Source organism: Fonsecaea monophora, assembly GCF_001642475.1.
Source record: "Fonsecaea monophora strain CBS 269.37 chromosome Unknown Scaff43, whole genome shotgun sequence".
Classification (NCBI taxonomy): domain Eukaryota; kingdom Fungi; phylum Ascomycota; class Eurotiomycetes; order Chaetothyriales; family Herpotrichiellaceae; genus Fonsecaea; species Fonsecaea monophora.
Window position 1 is genome coordinate 203591 of NW_019173974.1, and position 23194 is coordinate 226784.

At 50.2% G+C, this 23194-nt stretch overlaps 10 protein-coding genes across 10 annotated transcripts; 4 read left to right on the top strand and 6 right to left on the bottom strand.

Moving 5' to 3' along the window:
• Positions 1-338: 338 nt before the first annotated feature.
• On the bottom strand, positions 339-7058 carry AYO21_06327 (hypothetical protein; the record flags this gene model as incomplete). The annotated part of the gene is made up of 2 exons (XM_022656288.1): positions 339-6825; positions 6874-7058. The coding sequence occupies 2 exons, from the start codon at positions 7056-7058 to the stop codon at positions 339-341; spliced, it is 6672 nt and encodes a 2223-aa protein (XP_022511451.1).
• A 309-nt stretch (positions 7059-7367) lies between these two features.
• Positions 7368-8031, top strand: AYO21_06328 (hypothetical protein; the record flags this gene model as incomplete). The annotated part of the gene is made up of 2 exons (XM_022656289.1): positions 7368-7560; positions 7769-8031. The coding sequence occupies 2 exons, from the start codon at positions 7368-7370 to the stop codon at positions 8029-8031; spliced, it is 456 nt and encodes a 151-aa protein (XP_022511452.1).
• A 172-nt stretch (positions 8032-8203) lies between these two features.
• AYO21_06329 (hypothetical protein) lies at positions 8204-8881 on the bottom strand (the record flags this gene model as incomplete). Its single annotated transcript, XM_022656290.1, has 1 exon — positions 8204-8881. One exon carries the CDS (start codon positions 8879-8881, stop codon positions 8204-8206), a length of 678 nt encoding a protein of 225 aa, XP_022511453.1.
• A 606-nt stretch (positions 8882-9487) lies between these two features.
• On the bottom strand, positions 9488-11134 carry AYO21_06330 (hypothetical protein; the record flags this gene model as incomplete). Its single annotated transcript, XM_022656291.1, has 3 exons — positions 9488-9748; positions 9800-10919; positions 10971-11134. 3 exons carry the CDS (start codon positions 11132-11134, stop codon positions 9488-9490), a joined length of 1545 nt encoding a protein of 514 aa, XP_022511454.1.
• Positions 11135-11510: 376 nt separating this feature from the next.
• AYO21_06331 (T-complex protein 1, zeta subunit) lies at positions 11511-13188 on the top strand (the record flags this gene model as incomplete). The annotated part of the gene is made up of 2 exons (XM_022656292.1): positions 11511-11517; positions 11567-13188. 2 exons carry the CDS (start codon positions 11511-11513, stop codon positions 13186-13188), a joined length of 1629 nt encoding a protein of 542 aa, XP_022511455.1.
• A 564-nt stretch (positions 13189-13752) lies between these two features.
• Positions 13753-15065, bottom strand: AYO21_06332 (hypothetical protein; the record flags this gene model as incomplete). The annotated part of the gene is made up of 4 exons (XM_022656293.1): positions 13753-14419; positions 14480-14810; positions 14860-14886; positions 14951-15065. 4 exons carry the CDS (start codon positions 15063-15065, stop codon positions 13753-13755), a joined length of 1140 nt encoding a protein of 379 aa, XP_022511456.1.
• An 870-nt stretch (positions 15066-15935) lies between these two features.
• Positions 15936-17345, bottom strand: AYO21_06333 (hypothetical protein; the record flags this gene model as incomplete). The annotated part of the gene is made up of 1 exon (XM_022656294.1): positions 15936-17345. The coding sequence occupies one exon, from the start codon at positions 17343-17345 to the stop codon at positions 15936-15938; it is 1410 nt and encodes a 469-aa protein (XP_022511457.1).
• A 953-nt stretch (positions 17346-18298) lies between these two features.
• Positions 18299-19232, top strand: AYO21_06334 (hypothetical protein; the record flags this gene model as incomplete). Its single annotated transcript, XM_022656295.1, has 3 exons — positions 18299-18329; positions 18368-18658; positions 18724-19232. The coding sequence occupies 3 exons, from the start codon at positions 18299-18301 to the stop codon at positions 19230-19232; spliced, it is 831 nt and encodes a 276-aa protein (XP_022511458.1).
• Positions 19233-19332: 100 nt separating this feature from the next.
• On the bottom strand, positions 19333-19761 carry AYO21_06335 (hypothetical protein; the record flags this gene model as incomplete). The annotated part of the gene is made up of 1 exon (XM_022656296.1): positions 19333-19761. One exon carries the CDS (start codon positions 19759-19761, stop codon positions 19333-19335), a length of 429 nt encoding a protein of 142 aa, XP_022511459.1.
• Positions 19762-20893: 1132 nt separating this feature from the next.
• AYO21_06336 (hypothetical protein) lies at positions 20894-22593 on the top strand (the record flags this gene model as incomplete). The annotated part of the gene is made up of 3 exons (XM_022656297.1): positions 20894-21228; positions 21322-22030; positions 22093-22593. The coding sequence occupies 3 exons, from the start codon at positions 20894-20896 to the stop codon at positions 22591-22593; spliced, it is 1545 nt and encodes a 514-aa protein (XP_022511460.1).
• Positions 22594-23194: the final 601 nt, after the last annotated feature.

Sequence of the window (23194 nt, forward strand, 5' to 3'; positions counted from 1 at the left end):
ACAATGTCTTGCTGTGGAGCAATTGCAAGAGACCAAGTGAAACTAATTGCTTGCAGTTCTGTGCACAATGCAAGCATTCTGTATATCTATGGACTTACACTGAAAGTTTTCCGCCATGACACCACATTGAATGAGTGGTTGTTGACGTGCATGGCATGCTGGGGTATTGCCCAAACACCCCCAGGTTTGTTCACGACAAGCCTGTACTGCATCTTCGGCTACTGTGTTCGCAACGTCCCAGTGAGTAACCAGAGACCTCTTTCAACGCCATGCTAGCAAAGGTTTCTCCCAACCAGCAAACAATGCACGTAATTTGTCCTTCATATCCCATGTACTCATCAAATCGTACACATAGTCTTGACCTCTTCAACAACGGCCGTTAGCATCCTCAACCCATACATGCCCGCTACCCGTTCCATGACCTTCAGCCTCCCCTTCATGTCTCTCAGATCTGCTGTTGCAATCCATTCTCCGCCACATGAACAATGATCTGCAAATACACCGTCGTCGCCCTGCAAACCACTGCATTTCTTGCATTTGATATCTTGTGCCTGCCAAGTCAACACCATTGACTGAACTCTCGCGATGAGTTTCTCCTCCAGCATGATTTTGTTGTACTCTGTCCCACAGCTGTTGCAAATCCAAGGTTTACTATTTGCCAGCACTCCATCTTCGTTCACATCTGGTAGAATATCCTCGTCACGGCACAAATCCAAATCCCTAGTCATGGTACATGTGTCGCAGACGAGATTCTCGAAGCGTAAACTCGCACTGGGGTTTTCGAATCGGGCCTCCTTCCCAAACTCCCGGACATCGAACAGGGCCAGGAGCTCTTTGCGGAGAAGTCGTGCTTCAAGTTGAAGGGGCTTCGACAACGAGATTATTTGCATGAGCGATTTCACTAATTCAAGGACTGGATCATGTGGATTGCGCACATCACTGGATTCTAGAGTCCCTCCTGGCAAAGATGGGAATGTCCAGTCGCTGGCCAGTTCGGGGTGTAACAACTCCTCCCGTTGACGTCGAATTAAGCCTGTGATTTGCTTCTTCAAGGGCTTGGAGAACGGATCTTGCAGGACAGATGTAATCTCGGTGCTGGTCGGGTCCTCTGTCAAACTGATAAACTGAGAAGGTAGTTGAGTGGATCGAACAGTGGATGGTGTGCTCTCAGATGATATCTGTGGTCTTTTCAAATTCTGCATCAATTCGATAAAGATGATCACCCAGTCGTCAAAAATGGGCTGCAATGGAAGTGGTAAGAACTGTGAAAGTTGCCAGTGCACGACAGTCTCGAGACTGGAGTGATTGGTATTCTCTGTGACCGTGGAAGTGCCTTTACCGCCATAGTTGTACGCGTCATACCAAAGCAGGATGTCCCAGTAGTCTTTGACCTCAAGTCCGAGGAAATGGAAGAGAGGCTTCTGTTGAATCGATTTGAGAATATACTGAGAATACGCATAGGCATTTTCAACGTCTTGCTTCGACGTTTGCAGAAGTAGTCGTGTTGGGCTCGCAAAAACAACCTGTGAGCCTACTCGGCGGAAATCAGTGATGAGTTGTTGCAGCGCTTTCTTCGACATCATTTGCACATAGTAATGGAGGTGTCGATCGTAAAGGCACGAAGCCGGAGCCTCAACCCATCGGACTAAATGCTGAACCATTACGTCTGCGAGTCGATGACCACGACAAGCTTCCGCCCACCATGACTTGACCATCTCGCGGAGGACTTCCAGCGCTGCCTGCGCAAACCCTCCGTTCGACCTCGCCATGTTGGAGTTGAGGGAATTTTCTTCGTCGCCGGTCGGGTTAAAGGCGACTGCTTCTGTAGAGCCCTCATGGTCGTTGATTATAGACGAGGTCAATATGGTGTTGATCGCCAGATTCTGCACCGTTACGTCCACGCAGACAGAAGTGTAGGCACCTGCGTTGTTGATCGAGGGCATCTCAACGATTTCGTTGAGTGGGCCCAGAATGTCATCACGTTCGTGTCCACCATGGTCCGGGCGAGCTTGGTCAGACCACCATAGAACGACGTTGCTCCGCTTTAACCTTCGTGCATACGCCAGATCAATGAGGAATCGAGGGTCGTCCTTTTCAAGATTGCAGAGAGGTACATCTCCGTATCGAGCAAGCTCAATCAGATGTACCAACCAGCCGGAAACATTGAAATAGTGGGAGACGACCTGCTTGATCGCATGACCCTGCCAAGCTAAGGAAGGGAGATCCATGTCAGATTGATCTGCTGGCAGGAAAATAACAGGATATTCCCTGAGGAATCGGACGTCATGGATCAAGGACTTATGCGTGGTTGTCTGAAGGAGGAGTACCGCCGGTTTCACCTCGTCTGCGCGCCACTTCTTCAGAATATCCGCAAGCTCAAGATGTGCTTTCCTCTTTGTCGTCACTTGTGACACCTTAAAACTTATGCTGGGTTGATATTCGAAGAGAGCCTGCACATTAGCCTCGTCCTGAACTTTCTGACGATATTGTTCAGTGTATATCTTGTCAGCATTTGGTATTTGGGTGTCCCGCGTTCGACTCATGAGGATGATATGTGCTTCTGATTTGGTGGTCGAGAACAGAGCAAAGACATTCCTATCGCCAGCAGAGACATGATACAAGTAGATATACCCTAAGGAGTTGGGTTCTTCTAGGTACGTCGACTGGCCATCACTCCTGAGAAGTGATGCTAAATCAAACCCTTGTTCAAGGCCCTTTCCGAGAACACCTTTCTGAGTTTCATCGAAGGAGCACATATTCCCTAGTTTCAGTAGGGCGCGCATAAATAGCGGAAACTGACGTTCATAGACACCTTCAACACTGGGATGGTTGCACAATAACGATACTGACTCCGCTTCTCGCAGGTAGGTCTCCTCGGGCATGGTTAACTGAAACAAATGAACCGATGGATGGCCGTTCGGCAACACATGGCTGACCTTTTCAACATCGCAGCCGGGTATGTCCACGTTTGGAAGCTCTTCTCCCTTGAGATTCAGATACAGGGTGCGGGGGACTTTGATATTCAGTGTGTGGATCTTCTTGCCAATGACAACAAACGCTGTCACTTCTCCAGGCAAATCTCCTTGACGTAACTGTAGAACGTGCCAGGTATTGGTATACATCATTTCGGCCTGGTTGCGGAAGAAGCTACTGATTGAATCTGTAGCAACATTGGGTCTTTCCCCGAACAATTGACGCCGACGCGCCTTGGCTTGCTTTTGCGACCTCCACTTGTTCTTCTGATACTGGAGCCAGCCTCGATAGTCTTCGTCAATCAAAGGAGCTTCAGAAGGGAGAGCTGGAAGGGAATCAACAAGACCACGACTTGTTGATTCCGGGGCTTTTCGTTTTGTGGATTTGGTAACTTCCTCAGAGGGTTTGAATTGATTGCTGAGGACGTCTTCGATGTCTCCACCGGCAGGAAGTCGATGATCCAAAAGATTCACAGAGCGCTCGGTAAGGGGTCTTTTCTCGAGGAGATCGGTCATCTTTTTCTGTTTAAACCTGTCGTCCTTTGCAGTAATGCGCTTTTGTAACCAGTCGGGATGCACCACACGTGGCACAGGGTTCCTGATCTTCTGCAAAGCAGCAGGTATTGTGATGAGCTTCTGTATGACAGAGCCGAGGCGCTCCAGGTAGTAGTCCCAGTCTATTACAGCTCTGGGATCCATTTCCGCTGGATCCTCCTTCAGCCACTTTCGCAAGAAGAAGCGTTTAACGCTATCGTCCGCCGAAAAGATCGCGACAGGAATGGCGCGTTCTGTAACGGGTGTGTTCCTGGGTTTGGCCGAGATGATATACTTGCAGTTCAGACCTTTGTCCTTGATCATCTGGTCTCCCAGAAATTCCGCCAATCGTTTTGCTGTTGTGATTGAAGTTGATTTCTGACTTCCATACTCTTCGAGAGTCTTGGTCATGCTTTTGTTTTCGCAAATCAGATCAATGAGCTCTTCATCAGCAAGCGTGGACCCGTGTGAATGTAGGACGTCAAGCCAGCGGTTGGCCACACGAGCCACTGCTCCGTATGTTTCCGCCAACGTGCTGCCTTCCAGGAAAAACTTGAAAATTTGAGTCTGGAAAATTTTGATGAGCTTCAGCTCGCCTCTTCGCTTAACCTCAAACCCTTTCAACTCGGCAAGACTCCCGTCATGATTGAACACCGCGTAGCGTTTCTTCAGGTTCTTGTCTTCCTCCTTTGAGGTTGGGAGGATCATGGCCTTGTAAGGACCATCAACCTCAAAGAAGATTGAATTATCGCTGTGTGTCTCATACTTGAATGTAGCCGGGTCCACCAGACTCTGGTACTGGTGATTTGTAAACCGTGCGTGAACCAGATGGTTGAGCATCACGCAAGGATAAGAAATTGCCATCTTCTTGCCATTTTTCAACGTGAACACGACATTCTCCGGGAACGTCGCTGGAAGCATACACCAAATCCCATCGGTGTCTAATTCCAACGGCCGACCGATTCGTTCCACAAGTTCTCGCGCCATCTGGATAATATGCGCCCCAGTGAGACAAGTGACGCCCGCCATTTCCATAGAGTACCATCTGGATCCTTTGCGCATGACGTATCCGTAAAAAGAGTTGAGAATGACCTTGTGAGCAAGTTGCAAAGAGTCGTAGAGGACAATCATCTTTTTGGCCTCTTCGATCTCCTGAGCAGATGCTGCGGAAGACTTGAGTGCTTCTATCTTACCCTTCCAAACCTTCTGTTTTCCCTTGAAGTCGTACCGCCGGTCTCGAAAGTCACGGACGGTGTCGACGTAGAAAGGATTCTCTCTTTGGCAGATGATGGCCTCTCGTTCGATGGTTTTCGAATCGTGGATCTTGTGGTAGATCTTTTTGGAATATTCTTGAAGTCTTTTCCGCACCATTGCAGCTTGCTCGTCCAAGCTCAATTCTTGGAATGTTCGTCTCGGTGCTTTGGGCCCTCTCCCAGGAAATGTCTCATTTGCCACTGCTCGGCGTATCATGTTGTATTCGTCTCTCTTGGTAGGCAGGAACTCGCCTCTCCATGCCCAAGGCAATCGGCGATCACATGTCTTCCCAGGTCGATTGAAGTCGCAGGCGGCACAATCTGATTCGGCAATCATGGAATCAGGTTGAAGACGATTAGTAGTCATAATGTTGGGATACATGGACGCAACATCCAGATGGTATATCAGAGGCCGTTCATTCCTGTTGGGTATATTCTTCAGATCTTCCAATTTTTCAACAATCTGTGCTCGGATTTCTTCATAATTCGTAACATCGTCCAATGATTTCTTCTCTTCGACCGTAATGCAGAATTTCAAAGCTGCATCAAGATCGTTTAAGAGTTCATCAATCGCTGTCGTGTCGATGGCAAAGTTGACAGGGATGTCCGCACGGAAGACGCCGGCCTCAATGCTCTCAACATGCCCGCCAACGTACGTCTCAGACTCGAGTAGATGCCCCTCCCAGAAAGCTTCCCTCGGTTCTTTGTGCTTGTTGGGCAGGACAATGTTTTTCTGATAGGCCTGGACCATCAATAACATCTCGCATAAAGTGCCTGTTCCTTTCCGTAGTGTATCGTCGGGATTGAGCGGAAGAATTGTGCAGAGTGAAAAGATAAAAGGGTGGATGTACTTCATGTAAAGATAATATGTTGCAACAGCGTCAGAAACGGAATATTCTGCAAGAATTTGAGGATGGTCGTTGGCGTAGGGGGTCATAAGTTCAGGATCGAGCTCATCAGGATCGTAGCCTAGCTTTGCTACCGTGACAGCTTTCAGACCACGGCTGCCTTGAGGCAGGTAACTATCTCTGTTGACCCAAGCAAAGCAGTCCATGTGGACGCAGTAGTTGCTCTGGTAGATATCTTCACTGTTCCTGCGAAATCCGATTTCAGCATACATGTCGATGCCGTTCACCCCAGCCCTAGCTTCGACAAAGGGCCAGTCGAAGAAGTCTCCGTTGTATGTCGCAATAACAGTAGGTCGAGCTGCCTTGATATGAGAGAAGAACCGTTCAATGCACGCGCGTTCATTTGGCTCGTTAAATATCAGAAACGGCCCTTCGTATTCCACCTTTGGGGTGTAGTCAAAATCGGCAATATCTTCCGACACGATTTCTCTGTTGGTGATGAGAAAGCCTTGCCCATCGATCATGTATGAAATCATCATAATTTGATCGATGACTTGATCAGGAAACTTTAAAGGTAGTTTTGTCGTTTCGATATCGAATGCGAGGACAACGGGATCAGCTCGCTGCAAACGCTCTTCCAAGCACGTCAGGGAGATTGAGCCGTGGGTGGACTCAACGATGTACCATTTGCCAATTCTGATATCCTTGTCGATGGTAACGCGAACGTGGTATGGAACGTCATATTCCCGAATGTCCACAATGTAGTCACTAGCATCGGCGATTCCATTGGGGCGAGCGTCGGTTACTTGGTCGTCGTCGTACACATCGAAGCCCGCTGCCGCACTGGCGACCTCCGCGTACGTATCCATCGCATTCACTTTCTCTTTATTCCTTTCCGCAATGGGCAAGAGTGTCTTGCGAACAGCGAGCAGGTCCGAGACGTTCGCGAATGTCAGCTGGAGAAATGTTCGCTTGTATCCAAGTAGGTGGTTGGGCATTTGGAGATCTTCCTTGGTAACGCGATTGACCGATTTAACAAGACCTTCAAACATTCTCTTGCACCACTCCTCGACGTCGGCTTCTCGGCCGCGTTTCACAGCCAGCAAGAAGTACGGGTCATAATCAACCGTCGCCTTGAAGTTGTCACCGTCTTCTCCAATGAAATAGAAGTCAACTCCAGCGCGGCCACCCGGTACTCTCGGGTCTTCAATCGAGGTACTGTGCATGTTGTAGAGCCATCCTACTTTTCTCTTTCCCGAGTCATACCTCGGGAAGCCCATGGCTTCGTCGATGCTGTTTGCCAGCCGCGTGGCTTGAAGTTTCTCATCCTGGGAGGTTCCCTCGGTGGTGCGCAGGGTGGAGGCATCGATCGTCTTCGTTCGCCGCCCGCGAAGAGAGTCCTTCCCGAGTCTCACGTTCGAGCCATATCGAGACGGTTTTCGGACGGGCATTGTCGACGGAGGTTCGAGAAGAAAGACCGACTTATCCTCGTGAACTGTGTCACATAAGATACAAAGTCATGTTAGATACCCTTCGGTATGGTTCGCAGCACGCAGAACACAGGTGATCTATCTGTAGTCGTATGCTAAGATGTGTCCCGAGGAAACTTGATTGCTGGACGCGTCTCAATTAAAGCGCGTGGCGCGGTCGCGTAGGGCGGATCGTTGGTTCGCGAAACGACAGTTCATTTTCTCCACATGGATCGTCTTTCTCCGCAGCTTTTCTCGATCATCGTTCAGTCACTACATCGATCTTTCCCAATGGCGGATGATACGCGGCAGCCTGACACTTCACCTGCTGATGAAAAGCCTCAGTCAGATGCCCGTCCTTTCACACGACCGAAGCCCAAGCATGACTTCCCAAAAACCCAAGCTGGGAAGATGTGGGAAATGCTTGGGAATCCTGCGGAGCCCGCAAATGCCTTGCCTGGAGGAACGTACAACTCAGCAGGCGGTAAACCTCCCGAGGTGACTTGGAGGGATGCCTTCAACTTCTCGTACGAAGGAAAAGGCCCTTCATGGTACCAAGTACCTTGCGCAAGAGATGCACTGCTTGTCGGAATAGCTTCTGGGGGGGCAGTCGGAGGTGTTAGATTTATATTGAGAGGTCCTCGAGTCACCCTTCCTTGAATCTTGAGCCTTTGAGTCTGACTTGTTTCTAGGGCTCTCTTCTATGTTGATTACCACCAACCTGGCAGTCACTGGATTTGCACTCTCGGCCTCCGGAATGTACTACTGGTGCGACCAAAGACGACGCGAGGAAGCTAGAGGCATGGCAATGGCTGTTCAGGGCATGAAGATGCTTCATGAGAAAAAAGCCCGGGAGAAGGCGGCTGAGGAAGCTGCGCGGGTAGCCACAGCCGCAGCCGCAGACATTGAGGAGCAGGAACGGAAACGGAGAGCTCACTGGTACAAATTCTGGTAAAGGTATTGCTGTCTTAAGGATGAACAGTTCGTGGCGCGCGGCGTTCACTGCCTGACGGTGGAAAGGAGTCCTTGCCAGGCTCCATGCGTGTACGATATGGTACTTCAATGATGGTTGTCTTAGGTCCGAGGGTGTGGAGGAAAAATTGGCCCTCTCTCAGGTTTGGCTGATCTCAGCCGTCGTGGAAATGAACACGGGCGGTCTTACGAGGCGAGGACTCGATGGTTAATGAGTTTTCGTCTTCGTCGAGACCACGTTTTCTCCTCTCACTTCTCTGTTGTCTCGCTTCTCGCGCTTCGCGATTCTTGTAGTCGGACAGTTGCTGTTTCCGCCGCTGCGATCTTGACCATGCCACTGCTGCTGTTGGTTTGAAACCAATGCCGTTTATCCCATATCCGTCGTCACTCGGGTCGTCGGGATCATGACCAGTGATCTCAGAATCTTGCCAAAATCCATGAGACAAGCCAGTTGCCATGGGCGGAGACTTGGAGCGGGATAGATTTCCTGGTCTCTTTGTTGGGTCGGTAGTAGGTGTGGGATCAGCTTCTGTCAGATTTTTTGATATTTGCTTGTTCTCTGGCGTCGCAATGTCCCCATCGTGGTCAGGTGCTCCAGTCGATGATATTACAGGAATCGTGAGGAGTCTGTGCTGCCTCTCGCTGGTGTCGTGATTTTCCTGATTCTGACGACTGTGGATTTCGAGGTCATCCAACTTCCGCGCGACTTTGCTTCGTGGACTACCTTCGTCATAGTCTTCCAAGTCGCTTTCACTCAAAAGCCGAGGTCCAGGCGCCTCCGTATCCAGAGGGTGGAGGTAGTCTCGCTTCCTCTTGGGGGAAGTTGAGGTCATCATGCACGGACTTCGGGGGACAGTGCAAATAAGACGATCATGCGCACTAAAAGCAACTCCCGCCGATCTATCCAGCAGTCCACCATGGGTAATGTGTAAGTTTCAGCGACTCATTCACCTGCGCTTTATAGAACGTCATGGATCTAATGACACATGTGAAGCGTAAGTACTGGAGTGAGAGGTTGACAGTGACACAACGTCCTCGGCCAATAGATGTTGCGGCGAAGTTAAACTCTCCTCAAAGTCTCAATAGACTCCTTTCTATTGGGTCAAAGAAACTGATCCAAAGTACAAATGGGTCAAAATTGCTGCCAGCGATTAGGGAGAGGGGCTGTGCCACGCAACAGGGCTTCAAAAGTGACTTGTCCCAGCCAGGAAGCCAACAATGAACTCAGGTACAGTCATGATATTGGTGTAGAGCTTGAAGCGCCCCCCGCATTGTCAACTTATTTGTATCTCATACATGCCAAGGCACTCGTCACTGTAGAGTGATCAATACCGAGTAACCAGGGACTGCACTGGCTAAAGCTCAATGCCTCATAGCAAGCATAATAATAAAAGGACCACCAACACCTTGCCAAAAAGAAACCATTCCTGGACTCCCTCCTAATCCCTGGATTTTGATTTCTTCTTTTTCTTCTCGCCGCCCTCACTATCCAACTCGGTCACTTTCCGCTTCTTATCCTTTTTCTCCTTTTTGCCAGTGTCTTCTGGGTCTACGGCCTTGTCTTTCCTCTCCTTCTTATCCTTCTTCTTGTCCTTCTTTGCGCTATCCGGCTTCTGGGCTGCTGTTTCACTTAGATCGGAGGCTGTTTTAGTGGGGGGTTCGATTTCCATTTCTGCAAGGACCTTTTCCATAGCATCCTTCTGTGTGGGAAGTTAGCGTGCGGCCATCGTTGTAAGATTGTCACAACCTACCATCGCTGCCTCGTTCTTGGTGGGTTGTGCCCCCGAGGAATAAAATTCTAGACGTTCCTCAACTTGTTTCTTTAGTGCTTGTCCAAAGACTGTAGATGGAGTTTCGGAGAAGTTGTCAATCCTTGAGGCGATCGAGCACTTGTTTGCGAGAAATCGTGATATTCTTCCTTTGTTTTTCTGCCCGGCTCTTCCAATAAATGAGGAGTGGTATAACAGTCCATACTTGGGCGTGTTTCCTTTTGTTTTCAATGCCCTGAAAAGAGCCTTTTCCGCTCCCAATATCTGAACTGTAGAAGCGGGATATTTTGACAGGTTGGTCAGACTGCCAGCGTGAGAAATTAACCGGGCTCCCACAATTTCCCCAATAAGGGCAGCCAAGTTGGGCGCAACCACGCCCATCTTAGAGACGAGATAGCTGTGCAGTGTCTTTCGGTAGTTCGCGAGGCTGACCACTCGTTCCGCAAACAAGGTCACGTTTTCCATATCTGAAGATGAAATTTCTTGACCCATGCTTATTTTGGCCGCATCGATGATACTCTTTGCGATTTCCTCGTCATCATCTACTACTGCAGCTAGGTCGTGAAGGCTGCTGTCGGACAAAGTATTCTTGTCCTTGACGAATAGTGCTACCTTGGCATACTTGTGGTTGTCTGAGACGATCTTGATGAGCTCTGGGAAGTGCCATGAATACCATTCGCGCACACGCATAGAAAAGGTGTTGATCGCTTTATCTAGCTGGTCAAGTATTGCGATAGCCTGAATAATATGGTTGTCGTTTTTCTGCACGGAAAACTTGACCTTGGCACGCGAGTACGCATGACCTAGACCAAGCTGTGCGGTATTCGTGTCACCTTCGCGGAGTTGTTTGAGGAGCTTCTCGGAGTGTAGCCGGATTCCTCGAAGCATGTCCTGAACGACTTCGCTTGTGTCTCCAGTCTCACACTCGATGTTGGGGAATGCTGTCTTGATGCTGGCCGCAAGGATTTTGTCCGAGACACCCAAAGTAATTTTGTTCTTCTTTCCAGCCTTTGGGAGGTTTAGTTCGAGGAAGGATTTGAGATAGTCTGATGCGATGCCTTCAGAGATGTCGTTCAGCTCTGAAAGCGCCTGCTTTCCGCTCCTGAGGCATGGTTAGCTATGCACTATAATTGGGTGATGATGAGAGTCGTACTCGAATGGCAGGAAACTGACGAGCTCAACCATCTTCCCAAATCGTGCAAGATCTTGAACACTATCTTGAACCTCCTTCAGACGATTGCCGACAGTGTCAGCCTGGTGGACGACCTTGAACACGGAATAGCCCATGGGCCCTTCATGGAGGAGAAAATCGGCCATGGCGCAACTGAGTAATTGGGGATTGGAGGTGCAGGCTTCACAGTCCACCTAGGCTACCCAAGTCACACCTCTGAGAAGTCTGAAAGTTGTAGCTGTTATCAATGTCTACTAAGGAACAGATGCTGTGAGAGCGTGAGTTTCACCTCGAAATTTTAAGACTTTCCCAGAAAATAATTCCGCAGCTTCAGAAGTTGCACTGAGGATGCTCTGATTTGCGGGTTTTTGGTCTTGGCACGCTACATGATTGGCGTAAGTGTTCCCCGGCAGACCTTCCAACATCAACGAGAATCCTTGGCATGAAATTGTATGCAATCCCGCCATGAAAGTTCAAAGAGGGCGATTGTAGTGTTACCACCATGATCTGAACAACTACAAGATGTCTGGTAAGTCTACTGATCTTTTTCTGGCGACAATCTATCTGACCATTTACAGCAACGCAGCTTTTGAACCCTAAAGCGGAATCTCGCCGGAGAGCAGAGGCACTTCGAATCAACATCAACGCGGGGGAAGGCCTCCAGGATGTTCTCAAGTCGAACCTGGGCCCTTCGGGCACAATCAAAATGTTGGTTGACGGGTCAGGTCAAATCAAGCTGACAAAAGATGGTGCGGTGTTGCTGAAAGAGATGTCAATACAAAACCCCACCGCCACCTTGATTGCTCGCGCTGCAACGGCGCAGGACGACATTACTGGCGACGGCACAACCTCTGTGGTGCTACTGATAGGCGAGCTCCTAAAACAAGCAGACCGATACATCCAAGAAGGTCTGCATCCAAGAGTCATCACCGACGGCTTTGAAATCGCCAAAACAGAGACCCTCAAGTTTCTTGACACCTTCAAAATCACCCGTGATATCGACCGCAATCTACTTCTCTCGATTGCAAAAACTTCCCTCTCCACAAAGATCAACGCCGCTCTTGCCGCACAGCTGACGCCATCTATCGTTGACGCCGTATTAGCCATCCACCGGCCTCCTCAAAAACCCGACTTGCACATGATCGAAATCATGAAATTGCAACACAAACTAAGTTCTGACACCACCTTGATTCGAGGTCTAGTGTTAGACCATGGCGCGCGACATCCTGATATGCCGAAACGAGTCGAGAACGCTTTCATTCTCACCTTGAATGTCTCTCTTGAATATGAAAAGTCTGAAATCAACTCCGGGTTTTATTACAGCAGCGCCGAACAAAGAGACAAACTTGTCGCTTCAGAGCGTCGCTTCGTTGACGAAAAGCTCAAGAAGATTGTCGCTCTAAAGAATGAAGTTTGTGGATCCGATCCTAAGAAGTCCTTTGTGGTGATAAACCAGAAGGGTATCGATCCACTGAGTCTCGACGTCCTTGTCAAGAACGGCATCTTGGCGCTTAGGCGAGCAAAGAGACGGAACATGGAACGCCTCCAACTCGTATGCGGTGGAAAGGCGCAGAACAGTGTTGATGATCTCGATCCTTCAGTGCTTGGATGGGCAGGACTGGTCTATGAACAGACCCTGGGCGAGGAGAAATATACCTTTGTCGAGGAAGTGAAAGACCCGAAATCAGTTACACTTCTAATTAAGGGGCCCAACCAGCACAGCATCACCCAAATTACAGACGCAGTCAGAGACGGATTACGAAGCGTATACAACACCATTGTGGACGGGTGTGTCGTTCCTGGGGCTGGGTCGTTCCAGATCGCCGCTGCAGCACACCTTTCATCAGAAGCGGTGCGAAAAACAGTCAAGGGCAAAGCCAAATGGGGTGTTGCTGCCTTCGCAGATGCCCTTTTGATCATCCCGAAAACACTCGCCGCAAATTCTGGACACGACATCCAGGACGCACTAGCCGCCCTGCAAGATGAATTTGCCGAGGGAAATGTGGTTGGATTAGATCTAGTGACTGGAGAGCCAATGGATCCTGTGCAAGAAGGCGTGTTTGACGGGTTCCGCGTGTTGAGGAACAGTATCGCGAGCAGTCAGGGAATTGCGAGTAACCTGCTGTTATGTGATGAGTTGTTGAAGGCGAGGCAGATGGGGAGACAACAGGCGCCTGGCGGGATGGATCAAGGAGAGTGACCTGCCCGGCCAAAGAAAGAATCCAAAAAGGCGTACTTTGCTTCTGCATGAGCCATGGCGTACGGCCCCTTGGAATGGTATGACCTTCATGACGGACCGACGCTAAGATCTCATGCGTTGCCATCTCGTGAGGTCGAGATCAGGGGTAGAGCAACGGGCGAAACTGTACTGCTACGTAGTGTTAGCTATCCGCGTTGGAATCGAGATTGATACCCGTAAAGCCCCCAATTGCCACTTTGCTGTTTATTCCGGAGTGTCTGTCCAGTCTTGATATGAAATTGTGTCATGAGGTCAAATTCATCCAGTATTGAACCGGGTATTCCGTTGCCATGAAGGAATGCCGGATCCTTAGTGCCTGGACTCGCAGGAGTCGTCCATATTGTGCGTCCCTCTTGGTCGACTTCGTACCTATTCGTGGAAGGAAAATCAATCATCCAGCCCTGGTCAACGTCATAAATCACCCGACCGCCTCATTCCAATCCGCTTGGGAGGCCATGTAACTTTCAGAGGAACACGCCATCTTCGGGCTATAGGACGACACCAAAATAGATCCCCCCAAATGGTCTAGTCGCCGTGAGCTGCATGCTGATTTCCCCACAGACCCGACATCGTGTCATTAATCTTTTGCTGCTGGCGGCGGATTTGGTCCTCTGTCTGGCCTCTGGCATTCCCTCTGGAATCGATTTCCATTGCATCAGCGTCGCCTTGTGAGGCATTCGCACCCGTCGCTTCCTCCCCTTGGATCTGCTGGCCCTGATCGTTGAGGACCTTGCTTCCATTGACCATCTCGGGCTTGGGTTTTGGGTCCACGCTCATGGCACCGTCCATGTGGCCCGCCATCAGTCCGCCGCCCTCTCGCAGCTTGTTGATCGCACGGACAGTGTCGATGGCCTTATGGAGTGTTCTCCTCGCGTTGAAATTCTTCTTCACCGTTGGTAAAAGGTCTTGACCGTCTCCGGGCCCTTTGACGGGAGATGTGGGGTCGGTGTCGGGCTTGATCCAAGGGTGTTGCAGAGCTTGATGTGCGGTCATGCGAGCGTGCGGATCGATCGTGAGGCAGCGTTTGATAAAGTCTCTCGCAGTGTCGGAGACATTGCGCCAGTACTCGACAGGCGTGAATGAGTAATCGGCGGCAAGTATGGCTTGCATTTCTTCCAGGTTTGAGTCACGGTCGAACGGAGTATAGCCGCAAAGGAGAAAGTATGTGATAACACCGATCGCCCAGATGTCGCTAAAAATTCTGCATCAGTCTTTGACGGTCGTGGCACGGATCAAAATGGGCTTTACTCACACAGGTTTTCCATGACCTGTCTTTTTGAATATCTCAGGCGCCATATATCCTGGTGTGCCACATGTCGTGGTCAAGACATGAAATTGTTCTTCGTCCATAATCCTCGACAAGCCAAAATCCGCAATCAAGAGGTCGGCGTTGTCTTCTGGTGTTCTGAATAATAGATTCTCTGGTTTCAAGTCTCTATGCACGATGCCGTGGTCGTGGAGATATGCAACTGCAGACAGAGTTGCTCGAATCAAGTCGGCGGCGTCAGACTCGTAGTAGGAGCCCTTGCGGCAGATGCGATCGAACAGCTCTCCGCCCAGTGCAAGGTCTGTCACAAGGTATACTATGTCGATGTCAGACTGGCTCGCAACTCTCGGAGTGTCGAGCTGTACAATTGTTCATGGTTTCAAAGTAGTCAACTAGAGTGAGGATATTGCGATGCCCTACTGAGACACGTTTCAAGACTGCGATTTCATTTCGCACCTGTCAAAGCTTCTGTTAGCTGTAGGCTCGATGAGGGTGGTAGGGGGCCATTATTGACCATATGTTCCCGTCCGGCCATAAGCCGCTTGTTGATGACTGCGAATAGATAAGCCATGATGAACGCTCTGTAAAGTCCTCGAACATACCTTTTGCTGCATAGTACCTCCCAGTGTCTATGTGCACGCATTCTTTGACCACAGAGTATGAGCCTGCGCCGAGTGTTTTCCCTACGTAGAACGTAAGCAAGATGCTCCATTCGATGTCCGACTGATAAGCACACCAGTTTTGTAACGGCAAGGCTGAATCTGCGGCTTTTGTTGCCCTTGCGACGCCATATCCAGTTTTTCTTTTCAAATGTTCCTTCAGCTGAACTGCGGTCTAGGTAAAGGATCGTAGAACTGAAGGCAAGCAAGAGGATGCTGACGGCTGAGGGCGCGGGGAAACAGAGAGGTCACAGACGAGCGGTACGCCTAGAGAGAACAAAGCTGGCTTCAAGAGCCCAGAAGAAAGCCTGAGCACGAGAGATTCATGAAAGAAGAGTTCTTGTGAGCAACCGCAAGAGAAGGTGACTAGGTGTGTGTTCAGCTGATTTCTGAAATGCGCCCCAGACAAGCCAAAATGCCGTCTAGAGGAACCATGTTGATATTTGTTCGTCAGACAAACCAATTTGCATCCGGGGCTGCGATGGCTGCGCACAGCTGCTTTGGTGGTTGGTGGGGTCGAAAGTCATTCAGGTCAGACGCAGGCACCATCTAGGTGCGATCACCGCAGCAGGGAGGGGCACTTAAAATAGGTCACCCCGCAGCCATCGGGCCCGAGGGCTTCTTGTCCAGGTAGTATGTGCCCAGTCTCCTGCAATTCGTTGACGCTAGATCTTGCAACCACAGGAAAACTTTCGGAACAAAGCTTGTCCTAGAATGCAGGAGCTAGAATCACAACGATTATTTGCTGCCAGATATACATGCATCATCTGGACCTGTGATTCTCACGGGCGATATTCATCGGGCGGTGAAGTTGTGTCGACCTCCGCAGCTAAATCCGATGACGGCACAGGAATGTCGTCCTCCGAGCCTCTGATACGGATGTAGCGGTTCCTTCTCAACAGTGCCGTCTCGTGTGTCTCGAGGATCATCTCATCGATTATCGTACGAGGTCTCGAATCCATGATTGGGAGCTCGGGTTCGTCCGATTCTGATGGCGCGTCAGTGCCGATTTCTTCGCCCTCCTCCTCGCTGTCACCGATCTCGATAATTTTCCGCTTTCTGCCCTGCGCTGGCATATCACTCTGGGATGGCTGGGAGAGTTCTGTAGGGAGTAGCGGGCGTTCCTCTTCTTTCGCAACATCGAAAACTCCGACGTCATCAGTGAGGCGAGAATCAACTAGACCTTGACTGGGCAAAGTGGCCGCGTTGAATTGCAGAAGGCCCTTTGACAGGATAGCAAACGGGATCGGGCTTGTGCAGATGTCTTTCCAGGCCATTCGTTGAACTTCCGCGTAACGCAAGCCCATTGACTGCCTCCCTGAGATGTCGAGGCCGTGTCCATCCTCGGCAAAGTCACGATAAAGCATAATTCGGGTATGTACTGCAGAGTCCCAAGCCTGGCTGGCTAATGCCGCTTTCAAGGTTGCCCTATTATGACGTCTTAAGCTCGTTGTCGTGTTCGTTAGGACTAGGATCGCAATGTTCTTGAGTGCCGCCATCTTTGACATGGCGGCTCCAAGGTTCTCAATAATTTGAAAGCGTTTCGACACAGCTTGCTTTTCAAACTTCTCCCTTACGGCTGCCGGCGCGGAAGCCTTCACATTTCGTGGATTTCGTGAAAATGAGCCAAGGAGGAGATTGGAGAGGTCGTCGACGATGATCAAACACGTCTTTGCGGAGGGAAAGGAGTGGGGAGGATGCAAAAAGACTGTCAACAGACGAGGCAGCGTGTAGGCGCTGAGGTGAGTAAAGTTTTCTTCCAGGAGTATGTCGGCATTCGAAGGCACTGGAGGTGATGAAGGGGGATCAGTCTCCGCAGGGACTGTGGATGTGCGCATCAGGTCATCCAGTCTTCCTCCGATAAAAGGAGAACCTGTATCGATCCACAGGACCTCGGAATCTTCCTGGCGGGATTGAATTGCATTGACAGCAGCTTGTAGGCCAAAGGTGGTCTTCCCCACGCCTGGTGGTCCGTAGACTTCAGTAACGTAGCCCCTTTGAATCCCAGGCGTAGCCCTCGAGAGTCCATTGCGGTCGTTTGTAAGGATTTCGTCCAAAGCTGGGAGACTGCATGGTATCCCTTTACATTTGGATGTTATATTTTGCAGGGCTTCAATCGCGGAAACTGTCGGCAGTCGATGCTGGGATGGGGAGGCTGGGAAGTTGTGGATGTCTGCTTCTGGGTTCTGCATTGTTGGATTGCATAGACATCTTAAAGGTGATGCAGTGGAAGATGAATCTTTCACGGTCTACCTACTCTGGAAAGTTGGTGTGTATTGGGCTCAATGGTTATGGCATAGCCCAGATAGCCACTTGTCTCTGTTTTATGGGGCTCGGAGTAGGTTGCTATCTCTTCAGAATATCCACATGGTCTTTAATTAATTCGACCTTTGAACCTTGATATGTTGGATTGAAATGACTGTCTGACAATGATTAACAACTAGCCGCACGCGTGTCCCTCACTAGCCCTAATATGTTCCCACTGAATGCCAGCCAAGGAGGCAAGTAAAGCGCAGCATTAAATACTTAGTAACTTTTGCAACTACTTCTCCCCCTTCTTCCTTCTACAAGATCTTTCACATTGTCTTATCTGTGAATTTGCTTACTCGTTCAGTGCTCCTCGTGAGCCTTCTGATGAGCTCGCCAGGAGGCGTCCCCATCGAGAGTCCGGCTGCCTGAGGTACTTGGCAGCATGAAGAAACTCTCAAGCACTCATGGTGTATGCAGGGAGCAGGCTGGCCAGTAGTAATGGAACAATTCCGGTCCGTGGACCAAGCTAACAGTAGGTTTGCATCATCATCAGAACCATTTGCCCTGTCTCGCAGGGTTTGTCCAGAGGAGGAATAGCTCAGGTTTGTGGATGATTTACATCGCCAATGAAATACCAAAGGTTTGAGTGGAGTTTTTGAGCTGACATGATGCCGTGGGCCAGGATTCACCCTTGTAACCGTCAAAAGGGACAATTAAACCCGTGCTCGACCTGAATCTTCGGACGCGGAGCATATAAGGAACAGCATACTCAGGTCGAGACTGGAGGTTTGGAGACGTTGGGTTAGCAGCTGAATACCACCAGAGCGATTCCAGTCTTCGCGACCAAGAGGACAAGGGAAGAGACTCGCTGGAAGAGTTATTGACGAGTGCGACAATGGCTGCCCGAAGAGTTGCTCTTGTAACTGGTGAGTCCTTGTCCTTGTCCTTATCACTCGGTTTTTAGCGTTATTTTGTCGTGGCGGCGCTGAGCACGAGAAAGGTGGCAACAATGGCATTGGCTACGAGACAGTCAAGGCGCTTCTTCAATCCAACCAGCGATATCATGTCCTTATGGGCAGTCGTTCTCTAGAGAAGGCGCAGCGTGCGATGGAGAAGCTGCACGAAGAATGTATTGGCTCTGCCAACACGGTGGAAGTGCTCCAAGTCGATCTCAACAGTGACGAGTCGATCGAAATGGCATTCGATCAAGTGAAGACGAAGCTGGGACAAATCGACGCACTCATAAATAATGCTGGTACAGTATCCTGCGGCTCGTTTGCGTCATGTTTCCCCGACCTGAGCTGACTCCCAAGCGTACAGGAGCGACATTCGACCTCGCCTTCGTGGCCGGCGAGGTTAGCCTCCGCGATTCCTTCATGAGATCGTACAACGTCAACGTGGCGGGTACAAACGTTTTAACCTGGAAATTCATGCCACTCTTGCTCAAGTCTCCAGATCCTCGTTTGATCTTCGTCACAGGTCTCTCCAATGTCACACAAGCGAGCAGGTCCTATTTCCCCACCCCGCCTCAACCTGCTGGGTGGCCGAAGAAGATCGATTTCGAGACAATTGGGTATCGGTGCAGTAAGACAGCGCTGAACATGTTGATGGTGGATTGGAATCACAAGTTGAAGGCAGACGGAGTCAAGGTTTGGGCTGTTGGGCCTGGATTCTTGGAGACGGATCTGGGGAACGCACGACTGTTGGCCAAAGAGATGGGGGCGAAGCACCCCAGTATCGGTGGAGAGTTCATCAAAAGTGTTGTGGAGGGAGCAAGAGATGATGATGTTGGAAAAATCGTGGTGAAAGATGGAATCTCGGAATTCTGAGGCCCAATAATCAATAGCGCCAGGCGAGGATGAAGCAGAAGATCTCTAATCAAACATTACCATCGGTCATCTCCCAAGGAGACAATGTGTCCCTGACCAATTAATACTTCTCCTGCATCGCCGCCCGTGCAGCGCTCATGCTGTCACCCTCTTCTGACACGATTCCTGTTGCCTTACGATGCTCTTCGATCGCCATGTCTCTTGCATGAGCGTCGGCGAAGTGACTTCCTTGTCCCTGGCTAGAGTGGTGGGGATGGTGCTCAGTTCCACCGTCCTGCTGAGTTCCCAGATGGTGTGCCTCGTGTTGATGGTGCCTATCTTCAAAGCGGTCTTCGGTACCCCTCATCTCTGCCAGACCATGCGCGGCGATCTCTCGATTCCTCTGCTCGCCCTCCTGTTTGTGGAAGACGCTGTCAAGTACCTCCATGGCGCCACCCCGGAGAGCATCACCTGCGCCGTGGATGCCGTGTAGTCCCGACTTGATGTCGTCGACGATGTTTAGGGTTTTCTGCTGCAGTTTTTCGGCCATTTTTGGATGGTGTCAGTGTGGTCTCTGCTTCTCTGCTTCGCTCGCAGGATAAGGGTAGCTAGGCTCGACTGTGGGCAAAGATGCACACTAAGACGGTGGGTAGGGCATGATTATTTATACTTGGGTACTCATGGTGGTGAAGGCTGGCCACATGGATGTTGGCGGCACCAGCGGCACCAGCCGGTTGAAAGATGCATACGTGAGCATGACGTAGTTATCAGGAGACCAGCGGGCGCAGGTCTCGAGGCATATCAGCCTCGAAAGAGAGTCGCGTGCAAGAAGATGCTTGAGGAGTGAGACTTGGATAAGCAAGATTCAAGGACATGTCTGAATTGTTTATCAACGGCATAACAGCATGACAGCCAGAAGAACATCACAATCCGTCATGGAGCCAAAGGGCGCGTGGAAGGAAGCTCCCTATTAGGAAAGGGAGTAAACTGTTCGCTGGTACCCGGGACCACGTGTCAACTAAGCCCGCGTCCACCTGGCTAGATCTCTTCCTGCCCCACAATCTTTGCCTTTCCCTCTATCCTCTGCCCAGTAAAGTCATAAAGGACATTCGACAGCATCTTTCTCCTCGCCAGACCAGACGCAATAGCGTGTTAGTGTACTATTGAACCTTTGTGACATTGTTTGGGTGGATATCATGGACCCCAACATGTCTTCCTTGTACAACAACCCACAAGCATTCTTCGAAATGATGAGTCGGGCAAACCCAAATCTACCAGTTCCCCCCTCATTTCCATCACCTGCTGAAGTCAGAAACAAGTTAAGGGCATATGCCAAAGAGATATTCAGGAGCTGATCCACACTCCGTAACATTTTGGCGCGTTGCGAGGAGGTGATTCGAAAACACTGGATGAACAAGAGAAAAGAACAACGCAAGAAAATACTCTTAGCCGGTTGGCCAGGCATGCCTGAGCGACACCGACCGGATTTTCATGAGCTTGAGAAGCCAGCATCGCGTGCTGCATCAAGAGATGTCGAAGCTTTCAAGTATCCTTATGTCAACCAGGAAGATCTTCTCCAAGGACGAGCATTGTTATTGTTCTTGAATTAACGCGGTCGAAATCCACCCCATACCTTTGCCCGCGCCGATCTCAACGCAATGCATGTTGGACAGACCAGCAAGATGATTATCGCGGTGTTCCTCAATGGATACACAATGTACATCTCTAGCATATCAGGTGCAGGTAGCTATGGCCGCCTTGTTAGCTGGGACGATGCCGACGACGCATTCATGCTCATGCAAAAGGGTCTCCAGTTTCAGCCAGGAACGGGGCTTCTCCTTTTGGAAGTCCAGAGCCAGATCTATTCTTTTCTTCTCGAGTGCTGTTATCAATTATTCCATGATGTACCACGAGACGAGCTGGCCAGCCTCCAACTTCTTGAGCAACCTGAGCCACCACCGATCGTTGCTTCAGAGATCTCTTATGCACAACTTTCTTCGTTGGCAGCTGAAGCGCCGTAGTGACCACCAGCCAGACTAGAAACGCACGGACTTGTTCTTCTGGTCGAGGCCAAGCGGGCTGCTGATGAAGACCACATTTGGTTTCTTAGAGAAGATCCAGGATATTTCGCATCGGTAGCTGTTGATCTTGCGCAGCATCGCCTGAAAAGCCTTCTCGACATACGGGGCCAACGCCATCCACACGACGATGACGAAGTTTTCTGGAACCGAGTGCTGAGGAGCGTAGCTGTCGAGGCTCACATGTCCTTTCTCAGTTGGGATATCCTTTACAAATACGCAGTCAGTCTAGACAAGGCATTCAAATCTGCCGGAACTCTTTACCCTAACCGGCCTCTGCCTGAGAAGCTCAACACCGCCTTGGTGAAGTTATGCTTTGCTGCCGAGATGGTTTCAAAGGGCCTGGTTGCAGAATTGAAGACTGCTGTGCCAACTTCACCACCAATACGTGAGCGCTTTGTTCGAGAACCCCAAAAACCCGGAACAACCATCATGCGAGCCATGACGAAACAGAGTGCCGGCAGTGATCCCTTACTACAGCTATTTGCCATGCTGTGGGATGCAGACAAAGTATTTTTAGCCCAGCTTCCCAATCTCGTCGATGAGCTACAGCGATGCGTTGACCGCGACCCTGGTCAGAAGGGCAGAATGTCGTCCTACGTCGCCGGGTATCTCTCCAACCTATCCCTCATTGTACAAATCATTGGGCAGGTAAAGACCTTCTTTCCATGGGCTGCGGGTTTGGATATGGACATGAGCCCAGAGAAGAGAGGTCCGAGCTTCGCTAAAGCATCGGAAGATGTCCGAATCTCGCACGCATCGTCGTGCCATTCTCAAAACACCTGAAATATCCCATCGAAAAGGCCAACAGCGTGACAAACGTGAATGCCTGTCGTCAAGCTGAAGCTCAACTGGATAGGTTGTGGGAGGTCGTCGATGCGCATTTTGAGAAACATACCGACAAGACACTTCACGAGATATTCCTCAGTCATGATGTGAAAGCTCGAGAGATCCATCGTACTCCCGAATGGACACCTCCGCCAAGAGTGTCCCAGCCGAACAACAAGGGGAAAGAAAACGAAGCTCTTAGTGACTCATTTTCCCGCCTTAAGGTCGAACCCGACAAACCGAGCAGCTTCAAAGGACCCGAAGTATTTCGAGCACCCAAGATCAAAACTCGCGGCCCATATCCCCTTCCCGATTCTAGCAACGCAACACGAGCCCTGCCTGACGATCCGACTCCGCCCTTCCCAGTCTTCACCCTGCCGCGACGCGTTCACAAAGTCTTCGCCTTTCTCTTCCCAACATCCTCTAATCCCTCCCCAGGCGGCGAAATTGCCTGGACAGATTCCTGCGCGCAATGACAAGCATCGGCTTCGCAGCGGAGAAGTTATATGGCTCCGTATGGCAGTTCACTCCATTGGATGGATTGAATTGGGAGAACACGAACACTCGGGGAATTCACATCCACGAACCGCATCCAACGCCGAAGATGGGACTTGGCTTGGCGAGACGGGTTGGGAGACGATTGGAACGGAGGTACGGACTTAGCGCAGAGAGGTTTGCTTTGGCGTGAAAGAGACAATTAGGGATTTGAAAAATGAGTATGGAGGGGGAGAAATTAGTGGCACACAGGCAACAGGAAAACTGTGGAAGCACTCAGGAAGATTTAGGTGAGTCAGAGTGCAAGTGGCTAATCACAGAGGGAAGATGTAGGTGAAGGGAAAAGACAGGTTTTTCGCATGATACCACATACAGTTGCTCATGTTTGAAATACCAACTCTAGCTCTCTACGACCAATGGCGAAACAACGGTGCGAAAAGTGACAAAGTCCAGCATCTGTCATCTGTGTGAGAAGTGCTAACCTTTAATTTGCAACCATCAAGCAATGACAACTTCATTCGCACAAACTCATCATTGTCGCCTTTATGATTTGTTAGACGACGTTCTACGTACATGCTTTAT